The 15,387-nt window shown below is 41.8% G+C and overlaps 1 protein-coding gene across 2 annotated transcripts in view; it reads right to left on the reverse strand.

Annotated features, from left to right (window-relative positions):
* Positions 1 to 15,387, reverse strand: part of RELN (reelin) — an 865,607-nt gene that overhangs the window by 390,660 nt on the left and 459,560 nt on the right. For both annotated transcript variants that reach the window (XM_073619618.1, XM_073619617.1), the window contains exons 13-16: positions 14,440 to 14,552; positions 10,521 to 10,729; positions 9,571 to 9,699; positions 8,030 to 8,139 (exon numbers count right to left, since the gene is read on the reverse strand). In XM_073619618.1, the coding sequence (XP_073475719.1) occupies positions 8,030 to 8,139; positions 9,571 to 9,699; positions 10,521 to 10,729; positions 14,440 to 14,552 (561 nt within the window). The remainder of the gene's footprint in view (positions 1 to 8,029; positions 8,140 to 9,570; positions 9,700 to 10,520; positions 10,730 to 14,439; positions 14,553 to 15,387) is intronic.

Raw genomic sequence — 15,387 nt, forward strand, 5'->3', positions numbered from 1 at the left:
TTTTATCACCCTATTTTTACCTTTTTTCCTCCATGTATCCCTATTTCCTCTGTGCTTGACAGTGCTGCCGGGTGTATCATATACAATATTTTAAATTATCTTACAGATTTACTGGCCACTATTGGCACAATACCCAATATACTACATTTGTTCCCTGGTTGGGGACGTTTTCAGTGTGGGCCTGTTACTTATGGGCGGACTTCTATACCTCAGCTCCCGGGGGGGCTTGATATGGTGACCACTGCACACCAGGATTATTCGGAGTTCAGTGTTCCAATGGGATGTAAGTTTGTGGATTTGACCATCTCTATGCTCTATATATATCTTTTTACATATAATACTTTCCATATCATGGGCCCCATTTTTTGATTTAGAACATCTCCATTATTTACAGATATTCAATATCCGCTCCTGATGAGTCGGCTAACCGACGAAACGCGTCGAGCTGTTGAGGATGTAACCCCTCACATTTCCACCAAGATTTTTATGAATTTTACTGTATATTACAAGTTATACTCATGAAATATGTATTATTGTCCCCTTGTTATGGCAATTATGTTTTACACTCTGTTTATATGTATGCAATTTACTTCCCAAGATGTCTGCATATGCACTGAGCAATTTTTTGTTATATATAACGTTACGCAACTTGATACTCATGTACATTAAAAATATTTATTTTTACTCTCAAATTTGTGTTTGAACCTGCCTCATTTAAAGTCCCATACTCTTTTATTATTTTTTGATTTAAATTAAAGGCTGACACCACCTTTGTGAAAAAGAGGGGATAGGTATGGCGCTGCTCTTATTAAGAGGTGACCTACAACCTCTAAATACTTGAGGGGTGTGTGTCACGGGTGCATTTAGTGCAAAAAGTCACAATAAAAGTGCAGAAAATAAATATTTGTATATTCACAAAAATCCCCCAAAAAATCCTACTGTGTAAACTCCCTAACCGCTTATATATATAATACATATCGTTATGTACAAACAAAAATAAAATAAACACAATCCTGTGCAAAACCTGCAATTCAAAGTGAAATTTCTGTGCAAAAAAATCCAACATATATGACTGTGTTTAAAAACAGGAAACCAGAGCGATCTGCGCTCCATGGCTCGAAACCAGAAGTGATGCAATGATGCTGTATAGTCCTTCCCTACGCGTTTCGTCAATGGGACGTCATCTCCGCTCCAGATGACGTCCCATTGATGAAACGTGTAGGGCGGGACTATACAGCGTCATTGTATCACTTCTGGTTTCGAGCCGTGGAGAGCAGATCACTCCGGTTTCCTGTTTTTAAACACTGTTTTCGCTTTTAATAATTTTTATTAAATGTGAGTACCCATCAGTATTATTAATACATTTTTGGATATTTGTACGGTATCACACTATGGAGTCTCTTTCCTCTCTACATGTGGGCAACATCTAAGAGGTTAACAGTGAGGAGACCACTTACATCGCAGACAAGGAGGCACTTAGGAGAACACAGGACAGGAAGTTTCCTCCCACTCCACAGGATACACAGTGGCTCATACTGTGAAAGTGAAATACCTCCTTGTGGGGTGAATAGCGGTGAGTGCGTTTCTTATGGGGCACTGTTTTCCAAGAAGCACAGAACAATTTGAAGGAGCACATTGTCATTTTATTGGACTTTTTTTTATACACCAGGGTTTAATGACAGTATATGCATATTTCTGAACCCAGTTTCACAGCAACAATATACACCAGTCATATATGTTGGATTTTTTTGCACAGAAATGCCACTTTGAATTGCAGGTTTTGCACAGGATTGTGTTTATTTTATTTTCGTTTGAACATAACAATATGTATTATATATAAGAGGTTAGGAAGTTTACACAGTAGGATTTTTGGGGGGATTTATGTGAATATACAAATATTTATTTTCTGCACTTTTATTGTCACTTTTTTGCACTAAATGCACCCATGACACACACCCCTCAAGTATTTAGAGGTTGTAGGTCACCTCTTAATAAGAGCAGCGCCATACCTATCCCCTCTTTTTCACATTTCTTCTAGTTTTACCTTAGGGTGAATTTATTGATAGAGGCTGCAGCTCCTCATTTTTCATTTTCACCATAAGCGCGGAGGTCTAATCATTTTTTCACTGACACCACCTTTGGCAAAAAGGATGGAATGGGTCAGAACACGACCCTGTCGTGGTAAAGGATCAAGTATGGTTCCCTGCACGAAAGGGCCGCCAACTCCGACACTCTTCTAGCCGAGGTGATGGCCATCAGGAAGGCTAGCAGCAAGTCTAATGGAATTTCCTTGATAGGTTCAAATGGTTGTTTCTGTAACACAGACAGCAGCAAGTTCAAGTTCCAAGGACACATAGGTGACCTAATAGGGGGAAGCAAATGAGTTGCCCCCTGCATAAAGGTTCGGACGAGCGAATGGGAGGCTAAAGGCCTTTGGAAGAATACTGACAGGGCCGAAATCTGACCTCTGATTGTACTCAAAGCCAATCTAATTTCCACAGCTGACTGTAGAAAAGAGAGAATTCTCCCAATCACGTATCCGAGGATGCCATTTTCTGGCTTTGCACCAAGTGATATAAGTCTTCCAGACCTTATGACAGAGCTTCCTAGTGACAGCTTTTCTAGCATTCACTAGGGTAGACACCACTGGTCCTGAGATGCCACGGTCCTTTAACACCCTGGCTTCAATAGCCATGCCGTCAAATTTAGAGATGGTAAATTGGGGTGGAATATAGGACCTTGAGACAGTATTTCGGGGCAATGTGGATGCGTCCATGGCCCATCTATTGTCAATCTCACAATCTCCAGGAACCAGGGCCTACTGGGCCAGGCTTGTGCCACCAGAATGACTGGAACCCCCCCTCTCTGAATCCTGCACAACAAATGTGGAAGGAGAGGGATCAGAGGGAAAGCATAAACCAGGGAGTACTGGCTCCATGGAACTACCAGAGTATCTGCTCCGATTGCAAGAGGATCTCTTGTTTGGGACCCAAACTGCTGTAGCTTCTTGTTGAACCTGGCTGCCAGTAGGTCGACCTCTGGCCATCCCCAACGTTGGCAAATTTCTCCTGGAATACCCCTGGGTGTAGGGACCATTCCCACGGGCAGATCTGCTGGAGGCTGAGATCATCTGCTTTCCAGTTCTCTACTCCCGGGATATGGACTGCCGATAGAATCGGCACATGTCCCTTTGCCCAGGCTAGTATGTGGTTCACCTCCTTCAGAGCTGAACAACTCCTGGTACCACCTTGATGGTTTATATAGGCCACTGCAGTGGCATTGTCGGACTGAACCCTGATAGGACAGTCCTGAAGCCCGACCGTCCAGGACCATAGGGGGCCAGATGTACTGTCCATAATTCCAGGACATTAATGGGCAGGATCTGTTCTGTCCTTGACCATTTTCCCTGAGCTGTGAGCCCCTCTAGGGTTGCTCCCCAGCCTGAGAGACCGGCATCTGTAGTCAGTACTCTCCAAGTTACTGGGAGGAAGGATTTTCCCTTTCGCAGGTTCTGATCCAGCAACCACCAGTTCAGGCTTAAGCGTGCCCAAGAAGATAAGAACATCGGATAATCTAGGGTTTGTCCTTTTCTGTTCCAAGCCAACAAGATGTCTTGTTGTAAAGGCCTGGAATGGAACTGGGCACAGGGCACTGCCTCGAAGGAGGACACCATCCTCCCTAGAAGACTCATACACAGCCAAATTGAGGGTTGTCTGGTGCCTCTTATCTGATGCACCTGATCCTTCAGGATACAGATCCTTGCGGGTGGAAAAAATACCCTTCCTTGGACTGTATCTAGGATCAGACCTAAATACTTTACACTTTGAGCTGGTCTCAAGGTTGACTTTTCGGTATTTATGATCCAGCCTAAGCTTTCCAAATAACGCACTGTGCATGTTATGCTCTGTTCTAGAGCCTGTAGTGAGTGATCTCTGAGCAGGAGGTCGTCCAGATACCCAAGCACCAGGATCCCTTTGGCCCTTAAAAGACCCAGTATTGGTGCTAGGACCATTGTGAACACCCGGGGAGCTGTAGCAAGCCCAAAGGGTAGAACCACAAACTGAAAATGATGTTCCTCTACTGCAAATCGCAGGAACCTCTGATGAGGCTGAAAGATAGGTGTGTGCAAATATGCATCTTTTATATCGATGGAGGCTTGAAAGTCTACCATCTGGAGTGAGGCTACTACTGAGTGGACAGACTCCATCCGAAAGGACTGGATCAGTAGATACTGGTTCAGGGATCTTAGGTCCAAAATTTTGAACCGTGAACAGGTTTGAGTAAAACCCTGCACCCCTTTCAGGTACAGGAACCTCTACAATCACTCCTCGATGCACTAAATGATGTAGTGCCTGAAGCAATAAGTCTCTTTTTGGAGGATCTGAGGGAACGCTGGATCTTAGAAACCTCTGCGGGGGAACCCCCCACAACTCCAGCTTGTAAACGCGAGATATAGTTGAGGTGACCCACTTGTCCTGAACTATTGTTCTCCAAATGTCCGCAAAGTGCAGCAGCTTTCCCCCCACCCGATAGAGGGGGGCATCCCCTCGAAAGGAGGGCTTGGTGTTTGGTTTAGAAGAGTTTTGGACCCAGGGCTTTTTCTAGCCCTGGCCTTGCGGCTGGCCCCTGGCTCTAGTGTCGTGTTGACAGCAGAACTGCCTTGGCACTGAGACACTTGAGGAAGCAGTCCCTGAGGTTTTAAATGAGGGACGCCTGGTGCTTTTCTTCACAGGGAGTAGAAAACTCTTCCCTCCGGAAATCTTTTGGATATATTTGTCCAAATGATCACCAAATAAACGTTCCCTGTGAAAGAGGAAACCTGCCAATAATTTTTTACAAGGAAACTCGGCTGACTAGTTCTTCAGCCACAAAAGTCTGCGCATATGTACAGACAAGAGAGCCAAAAGAGAAACCTGCTGTATTGAATCCTTTAAGGTGTCAACAGCAAAACACAGTGCTCGAGGAATATCTATCTTATTTTCAGCCAGATCATCCTCCTGGTTAGGCCTGTCTGACCTGATCCTTTACGGACTTGGCAGATACCAATTGCTGCAACAGCTGGCTGAATAGCTGAACTGGCCAAAGAAAAGGAAGCTTTTAATAATTACTCTAATTTCTTGTCAACAGCGTCTTTCAAGCCCTGTGCATTATCTACCGGACAAGTTAAGTCCTTGTTCAAGGAAAAGACTGCTGCATCTACGGCTGGCATGCTCCACTTCTTAACAAACTTTTCATCCATGGGATATAAAAGGGCAAACCTCTTAGGAGCAACAAAAATCCTGTCAGGATTCCCAATCAGCATACACCACCTGCTCCAACAGAGGGTGTAAGGGGAAAGCCTGTGCGGCCTGAAGAGGCCTCAGGGACCCCAAAGAGGACCGGGGGGGCTCGGTAACTTCTGTAAGAGGCAACTTAAAGGCAGAACAAACCATCTTGGTAAGAGACTGGATCAAAAGCCTCTGCGACTGAGAGGCAGACATCAACTGGATATCTTCTTGTCCAGATTGCTCAGAAGCAGACTCATCTGCCATGCCCTCCACAGAATCCTGAGTTTTTAGCTCTTCCCCATCCTCAACCCATTCCTGCTCCAAGCTAGGAGGCTCCATGGAGGGGGATCTGTCACGTTTCTTGCCACCCTGCAAAATGGAGGCAATCATGCCAGTAATCCTGTGCTCTAACCCGGCTAGGGCCGAGGACAGCTCATCCTTAGTAATAAAGGGTGAAGCAGCAGTGTTGACTGTAGGCACAATACCAGATAGGTGCAGCGGCTCAGATTGCCCGGAAGCCTCTGGTCCTTCAGGGGATACAACACTAGGGATATGACTAGGTTCATCAGGAACTACTGACAACATAGGTGTCCCCTTGACTGTAGTGTTAGTCCCGCTTCTCTTTTTTCAAGACATTTACTAGCCACAAAAAGAGAGTACCTGGTAGTAGTAACAAACCTCAGAAGGGAGACCCTTTAATAGGGCCCACCAAGCCCCTATGCAACAATCCTGCTAAGCACCTTTAGCCTGCAAAGCAACATCTGGTGACTCACGTGATCTAGGTAAGGAGAAATGAACTGCTGCAAATGCCTGGTTCAGAGCCTGCTCTGTGTCTCACAGCTGCTTGGCATATAGAGCTTAAATAAGCTGGCTGTGCGACAGAACGTTCTGTGCATGCGTGGTCCCAGCGAATGGGTGTGGCCGTATTCGTGCATGATGCGAATCTTCGTGTGCCCAGATAAAGGCTATGGAGCATGTGTGGCGAAGCCGCGTGTGCCATGGCCGCCAAACAAACTGCTGAGCCCAGCGGCGCTCTTGCGAACACACGTGCACCATGGCGAACCAAGGCGAAATGGCGCATCATCGTGTGCCATCATACAGGTAGAAAACAGCCAGGCACAAGCAAAAAAGGTACACTTTGCAAACAACCACAGCTAGACAAAAACTCCCCCGTATGGTCACCGCACACAGGTGTCCAGCCTCTAGCTAGCTTGACTGATTGTTACAATCACTGGGACACCCCACAATAATAAAGGGGTTTCACTTACCCGTCCAGGCTCAGGGCAGCTTAGAAACCATGAGCCCAATCTTCACCCTTCACGGCGGGTTCCTGTCACTTGAGGACCTTCAAGGATTGGGTACCCTTTTCATGTTTAGGGTCCACTCCCTTGGACCTGTATTGCACCCTGCAGGAATGCCTTAGCGCTGTAGTGTCGAGGATTCCACTTCGCACAGTCCAGCTCCTGGAGGCTGCATTACAGGCAAAACCTCGCAGGATCTTGAGTCTTCTTTGCAAGGCTCGGGTACCATTTATCTAAGCATATAGAGCCTGTGTCAAATTGATCTGATCGGTCAATCACTTGATTCATTTAAGAACCGTTTGTGGGACTAGAGACCTGTAGCTCAGAGAGCTCAACCATGCCGCCATCCACCTTACAGACACTGGTAAAAAACTGAAGTACTTCCTGTATGGGAGGGGTTATACAGGGGATCACTTCCTGTCTAAAGACCTTTGGTCTACCAGTGTCCATTCATCTGGAGATGAAGTATAACCCAGTGTCTGTGTCCCATGATTTATGAAAAAGAAAAAGGGTTTAAGCCACATGAATAAAAGCCGATGGTTGTATGCACCTCCACTATGTAGTATGGTATGGTAAGTAAGTAGTATGTCCTGTAACTGCCACTTTTGTAGAACTTGGCTGATTACAAGAAACAATGGAAACATAAAGGTTCTATTGGCAGGTAATACAACTACAATACGGGAGGGACTCAGATAAAACAAAGGCTACCGTGTTAATGGTATTGACAGACTATCATACAGTATTTAATTCTTGATTTTGTCCACAGATACATTTAAAGCGGAGCTCCACCCAAAAGGGGAAGTTCTGCTTTAAGTAACCCCCCGTGACAAATTTGACATGTCATTTTTTTGGGTGGGGGTGGGGGGAACGGGTACCTAGTTTTGACAGGTACCCGTTCCCACTTACGCTCGGATCGCCTAAGTGATCCGAGTGGAAGTTCCCTCTCCCTCTCTCCCTGCAATCTTCAGGTCCCAAAAGATTGCCCGACCATTCTGGAGGTACAGCATACACCCAGCTGTGAAGCTGAAAGCTGTCATAGAGGGGTGCCCACAGTTGTAATGCCGGCGCCGGCAAGAGGAGGGGGGGGGAATCGAAGGTTCGGGTGGCCACATCGCTGGATCCTGGGACAGGTGAGTGTGTGTTTATTATGAGTGTGTGTTTATTAAAAGTCAGCAGCTACACTTTCTGTAGCTGCTGACTTTTAATAAACACAAAAACGACTGGTGCTTCGCTTTAAGAATGAAAAATAGGTCACTGTCTAAAAGAATGTACGCTGTAATTTTAAAAAAGGTTAATGTTACAGTTTACATACAGTTTAAAGAGAAGCTAGTCCAATTATTACAGTATTTGTAGCAAGTTTAAATAATGAGAATATACTCTCTGAAAATTTAAGATTTTGAAGAAGTTTAAATTTAATAAGTTTATATAATAAAATTAAATATTTTGGTTTTGAATACTAACTGTTATCAAGTGCCCACATGTTCCCCAAAACTGGCCCATTCTGTCTCCATCGAATTCTTGTGCCTCTCGTCAGAGCTGCATTTGGAAGAGGAATAGTAATTCTATTCCACCTGAAAAAAAACAAATATATTATAAATTAATATGTACAGTATACATATATATACACACACACACATTTGGGTCATTCTAAATTCTACAGGTTTTTTATCTTATGCATCTTGCATGCATGCAAGGTAACAAAAACCACTTCTCGACCACTTCTGAACCCTCTTCTCGATCCAGCGCTGTCCTTGACTGCATTTCTTTTCTCCCTGCTCTCACAGGCTGCGCTGATATGCCAATGTTCTGCAAATGGCCCCTGCTGCTGTCAATCAAATTCTGGGAGGGGGGCAGGGGGCGTGGCTGAGCCATGCTGTGTGTGTATAGGATGCACACAACTTGTCTTGCGAGCGTACCCGCATGTGTGCCCCATAGCACACAGCTTGCTAAGGGGGCACACACAGGAGAATAGGAGCAGAGAGTGCCGTTAGGGGACCCCAGAAGAGGAGGTAAGGGGGCTGCTCTGTGCAATGTTATTGCACAGAGTAGACAAATATATGACCTTTTTATTTTAATAAAAAAAATGAAACAAAGGTTTACAATCACTTTAACAGCTGATGATATATCAGAACCATTTTTTATTAGGAAATGAGTTGCAATGTAAAATATGTAAATAAAAAATGAATGTCTTTGTGATATTTAGCTTATTAAAAAATGACCAACATTATACTGGCCACCATTACACTAGCCACTAATTTAAGGGGTCACTACAAGAATAACCAACAATGTAAGGGGTCATTATACCACTGAACTCTACTACACTGACAACCAAAGCAGTTTAACACCACACCATTTTTCATCAATGTAAGGAGGCACTTCTATCCTGAACACCAATTTAATGTAAGGGGGTCATTCCTATTTGACTACAAGTGTAAGGGGGAATCTCTCCACTGATGCAAAATGTAAGGCAGAAAGTCACCAGCTACCACCAACATAAGGGGCATTACACCACCTACCACCAATATACTGTAAGGGACACTTCACTACTGACCACCAAAGTAAGGGGGCATTACACCAATGACTTAAATGACCAATGACAAAAAAAAAACAAATAGGGTAACCAAACAAGGAAGCACCCTTTGTACTGTTATAATACTATTTTCAGTTTGTTTTTTGCTTATTGAAACGATAAGCAAAAAACAAACTGAAAATAGTATTAAAACAGTACAAAGGGTGCTTCCTTGTTTGGTTACCCTAGTTGTTTTTTTGGTTTTTTTTTTAGAACATGCACGATGGCTAATAAATATTTTGTTTCCAGTTTTTCTCTAGTAAAAGACTACCACACGTATTCTTTAATTTTACAGTGATCTTTTACTAATTTGACAACAATTTTATAGGTGATTACAAATCATTACAGTAGAAAACGTTAGATGAGATAGATAAGGTTCACTGAATCACAAAAGACAGACAAACAGAGATAAAAATTACAGGAAATACCATACCCACTATAATTGTCTGATGAGTAGACAGTGCTATGGGGAAGATGGGGTCCAGCACAAAGCTCGGGCAGACATTCAGAATGCAGTAAAGACCAAGACCGGCCATGATTCGTTGAAAATTCCAAGCTCACACTAGCAGTAAATATAAAGTTCCATTAATATTTATTTGATAAAAAATATAGAAATAATGAAGCTGATTTACTAGGAGCTAAGAATGTTCACACAATAATTGTGTGAATATTCTATTTTAATACTCAGTTGTGCGGATGAAATAAGTAAACAGGGACTTTCTATTCACAAGATTGGGTAACTGAAGTTAAACTGAAAGTAAAATTGAAGTTTAACAGTATTTTGACATTTTGGCGCCATGAAAAACTCTTGAATGGTTATCTTCACAGTGACACTAAAGAATATGGAATAGGTTTCAGCCCTGTCAGCAAATGATGTCCTGTTTATTTTCTTGGATAAAAAGGTGAAACAGTCATGTGATTATGGAACATTATTAAATTAACACATTTTCCTGCCTTGCAGCTGTGGTTGTTTTCTATATACTGTGAATATATAATTGCCATAGCAAACACATTAAAAACTATACTAATAGTAAGAATAAAATATTTCACAGCAGGCAGGTATGAATGAATGCTTTGCATTTCATTGAAGAGTCCCTTATCATTCATTTAGTATACAGAGACACTGTGTAACATGTGCCCTTTTATGCCTTGTATTCCTGACAGGAAAGCCCTTCTGCCCACCATGGGAGTTCCTGTGATGTCTAAAGGGCATCAGGCAAAAGATGTCAGCAGGATTAATTAGTAGGAGACTTTTACATTCCCTCTATAAATAGCAGAAATGTCAGCTGATCTGTAGCAATTGTCCATTGATAGCACTGGTATAGCATATAGCATAGTGCATTCGAGAATTTGCTTTCACTCTGGCATCATATCCTTCTGTACCTGTTTCCTGGCTGATGAGATCCACATCCCAGATTAATAGAGAACTGTATCATGTGGGATTCAGTAGATGGTAGAACTGCCAGCACATGGAAAAAATCTACAGCCCACACATTTAATTTGTATCCTCGGTGACTATTTTGTTTGAGACAAAACTTGGTAGCTGGAGTCTGCAAATCCGGGCTTATGACAGTGGAAACCAGGGATGGAACCTTAAATATAAAAAAAACTGTATCTTAGCTATAAATGATTAAATAGTATCCCAGCAATAGATCTAGTATTTGCAGAAAGAAAAACCAGAACATTCCCAAAAATTGTCATGTAGTCATACCGTTGAAAAAAAGTCGGAAGCAACACACATCTACACACATAGCTGAAGCAAAAGCAATCTGCTATGATTTAATTGCAGTATATTACTAAATATAAGGCTATTAAAAGGAACACACTTAAAATTATAGCATCTATTTTTAACCTGTTAATGTCTAGGCAACAATCTAGGAAAGAACTTCAATAAACTGCAAGGCTATGCCAAAATAAGCTATTTTGAGAAATGTGCAGTTCAATAATGATCTATAATTGCTTACAGAATCATTGCTGAGACTGGAAACATTTGATTTAATTATTTGAAACACCAACTGTGAGCTGGCAAATTGGATAGACAGAAACATTTTCATTAGTTGGTGGTAAAAGTTACAAATTTTATCAAAATAATAGACATAGAAAAGGAAAATCCATCTTATAATCAGGCATCAGCATTCACAAAAAGGCTTACTTATAAATAAATGGACACTTAGGTACCTTATTTGTTTGCAAACAGGTTAATGTGCCCATAACTATTTGAAGGTATGAGACAATAAATAATTCCAAACGGAGAGCTCGTGTCTGGTAAACTGTCACTGCTCTCCACACTGCTTAACTGAATCAGCCAGAAACCATGCGCCAAAAAAACCCACATTATCTGCTATTTTTAGGTTCAATTTTGGAGCAAGTGTTAATCATAGTTGGCAAACTATATACAGTATCTCACAATAGTGAGTACACCCCTCACATTTTTGTAAATATTTTATTATATCTTTTCATGTGACAACACTGAAGAAATGACACGTTGCTACAATGTAAAGTAGTGAGTGTACAGCTTGTATAACAGTGTAAATTTGCTGTCCCCTCAAAATAACTCAACACACAGCCATTAATGTCTAAACCACTGGCAACAAAAGTGAGTACACCCCCTAAGTGAAAATGTCCATATACTGTATATAATGAATATAGAGTGGATAAACAGCACTAAAGCACTGTGTCATAAAGTCTACCATATTTAATATTAGATCTCACTGGACTCAGGCTGGGAGGCAATTCTATGGCCATATTACATAGTTACATAGTAGGTGAGGTTGAAAAAAGACACACGTCCATCAAGTCCAACCTATGTGTGTGATTACGTGTCAGTATTACATTACATATCCCTGTATGTTGCGGTCATTCAGGTGATTATCTAATAGTTTCTTGAAGCTATCAATGCTCCCCACTGAGACCACCGCCTGTGGAAGGGAATTCCAAATCCTTGCCGCTCTTACAGTAAAGAACCCTCTACGTAGTTTAAGGTTAAACCTCTTTTCTTCTAATTGTAATGAGTGGCCACGAGTCTTATTAAACTCTCTTCTGCGAAAAAGTTTTATCCCTATTGTGGGGTCACCAGTACAGTATTTGTAAATTGAAATCATATCCCCTCTCAAGCGTCTCTTCTCCAGAGAGAATAAGTTCAGCGCTCGCAACCTTTCCTCATAACTAAGATCCTCCAGACCCTTTATTAGCTTTGTTGCCCTTCTTTGTACTCGCTCCATTTCCAGTACATCCTTCCTGAGGACTGGTGCCCAGAACTGGACAGCATACTCCAGGTGCAGCCGGACCAGAGTCTTGTAGAGCGGGAGAATTATCGTTTTATCTCTGCAGTTGATCCCCCTTTTAATGCATGCCAATATTCTGTTTGCTTTATTAGCAGCAGCTTGGCATTGCATGCCATTGCTGAGCCTATCATCTACTAGGACCCCCAGGTCCTTTTCCATCCTAGATTCCCCCAGAGGTTCTCCCCCCAGTGTATAGATTGCATTCATATTTTTGCCACCCAAATGCATTATTTTACATTTTTCTACATTGAACCTCATTTGCCATGTAGTCGCCCACCCCATTAATTTGTTCAGGTCTTTTTGCAAGGTTTCCACATCCTGCGGAGAAGTTATTGCCCTGCTTAGCTTAGTATCATCTGCAAATACAGACATTGAACTGTTTATCCCATCCTCCAGGTTGTTTATAAACAAATTAAATAGGATTGGTCCCAGCACAGAACCCTGGGGAACCCCACTACCCACCCCTGACCATTCTGAGTACTCCCCATTTATCACCACCCTCTGAACACGCCCTTGTAGCCAGCTTTCAATCCATGTACTCACCCTATGGTCCATGCCAACGGACCTTATTTTGTACAGTAAACGTTTATGGGGAACTGTGTCAAATGCTTTTGCAAAATCCAGATACACCACGTCTACGGGCCTTCCTTTATCTAGATGGCAACTCACCTCCTCATAGAAGTTTAATAGATTGGTTTGGCAAGAACGATTCTTCATGAATCCATGCTGATTACTGCTAATGATATCGTTCTTATTACTAAAATCTTGTATATAGTCCCTTATCATCCCCTCCAAGAGTTTACATACTATTAATGTTAGGCTAACTGGTCTGTAATTCCCAGGGATGTTTTTTGATATTGTTGCAATTCAGCCCACTCCCTAGGCAACAATATAAACGTTCATTACTTAACGTATTAAAAACAGCAAGAGCCTGTATCTCGGCCAAGTGGAAACACAGAAACCTTGTCACTGTAGGTCAGTAGATTTTGTCAGTTGATGAAAACACAGGGATGGCTAGGTGGAAGTAGGGAACATTTAGAAAGACCTTGCTTTTTTTGGCCACACACACACACACACACACACACACACACACACTCTCTTTCTCTTCTTTTTGTTATATTTTACATAAAAAAAATTAAATAGGGGACTCTTTTGAGCCCGATACACACTAAGTCATAAATCCTGAGTTAACCTTATAAACCCACATTGTCTATGTTATGTTTTGTATATACTCTGTTCTGTAAAAGAAGAACATTCTTGGCATGAAAGAAGTTTCCCAAACTTGAGTTCTTTTATACTGGGAATGCTTGCTACAAGGAAGCACCCCCGAATTATAAATATTGTATAGGCACATATGCAAACAATGAAGTACCGTATTTATTGGCATATAACACGCACTTTCCCCCCCTTAAAATAGGGGGAAAATCGGCTGCAGATGGGCACTGATTAGGTTGCAGATGGGCACTGATTAGACTGCAGTGAGGAGCAAGGCTGCAGATGGGCACAGATCAGGCTGCAGATGGGCACAGATCAGGCTGCATTGAGGCTGCAGATGGGCACTAATCAGGCTGCATTGATGCTCACTGACCACTATTTTGCTTCAAAGTGGTTTTTTAAAAAAAAATTAATTCAGGAAATGTTTTTTCCTGAAACTTCCCTCTTAAAATTGGGGTGCGTGTTATACGCCGATAAATGCGGTATGTATAAGAATAAAGTAACATTTTACTAACTGCTAAATAAACATACATTTTGACATTAATGGTAGCAAATGTTCCTTATAAAGAAAATTTATGTAGATTCTTATTTGAAATACATGGGTTAAATGTCATCAGTGAAACAGGAAGGCTGTCACTCAATGACTTTGTCCTGGCTCTGCTGGGTCAGCATTGCAGCAACCAGCAGATCAACAGTGCCAGCTCAAGTATATTTCTCATCAAAGGTTTACAGGCTTAGATGTGTGTCTTCATTACACAGAATAGTTAACTGAAGGTATCACATCTCTGTGCTCTCAGACTTACCTTGTAAGAGGAAAATGCCAGTGTATCCATAACAATATGCTCCTTCCTGCCATCCACTTGTGCATAGAGGAGAACATCGTGCTCATGTGATTCTCCTGGACTGCAAATTCCACCTAAACATGAGCATATTTGATTATATTGTACATTGACTAAACAGAAGAAAATGCATGAAGACATTTCTAGGTCTGCATAACAAAATATAGATTTCTTCCCAAAATCTACTCTGTAAACTTCCAGAATGACTTGTTGTTCAAGGCCTTTGGAGTATATTCTTTCAAAAGGCCTATTTTATCCATATGTTTTTATATTGGGGTTAAGTACTGTACATACTGGGGACTTTCCAGGTGCCAAATTACATATACACATTATATATTAATACAAATCTTTAATTTTATTGGTATACATGTAAAAAAAAAAAAACTATGCTTAATACACAAAAGACAGGTGTGCTTTTCCTGTGGAGCCTATTAAAGCCCCAGTACATTCAAGAGTCTAAATAATCAACTTTCCATAATACACCTTTTTCACATATTACCCTGATTACTCAACCTATCAGAGCAGTAACAACATCAATAAGATGCTAATTATAGTTATAGGGCCCAGACAAATTCAATGCGTTTCTCAAGTCAGCTGACTTGCTTCATCGGGAACTGTGAAAAAGGCTGAAAAATCAATACCTTAGATTACCCAGGAGAAGGCACCATAGGAGCTTAAAAAACGGGCCTTAACCATTGGGATATACCACAAAACAATGGATTATGTATTCACTGTTGTCAATGTGTGAAATTGAGCTCACAGGGCTCCACCAAATATTGCAGCCAATCAATTGGCTATTGGCTACGCCTGCAGGGTTGCACAAACTACTGTGGCTAACCAATGGTGACTCTTCACTTGCATATGTTCTTGTTTCCTCGGTCTCATATATATATATATATATATATATATATA

This window comes from Aquarana catesbeiana, linkage group LG03 (assembly GCF_042186555.1).
Source record: "Aquarana catesbeiana isolate 2022-GZ linkage group LG03, ASM4218655v1, whole genome shotgun sequence".
Lineage (NCBI taxonomy): Eukaryota > Metazoa > Chordata > Amphibia > Anura > Ranidae > Aquarana > Aquarana catesbeiana.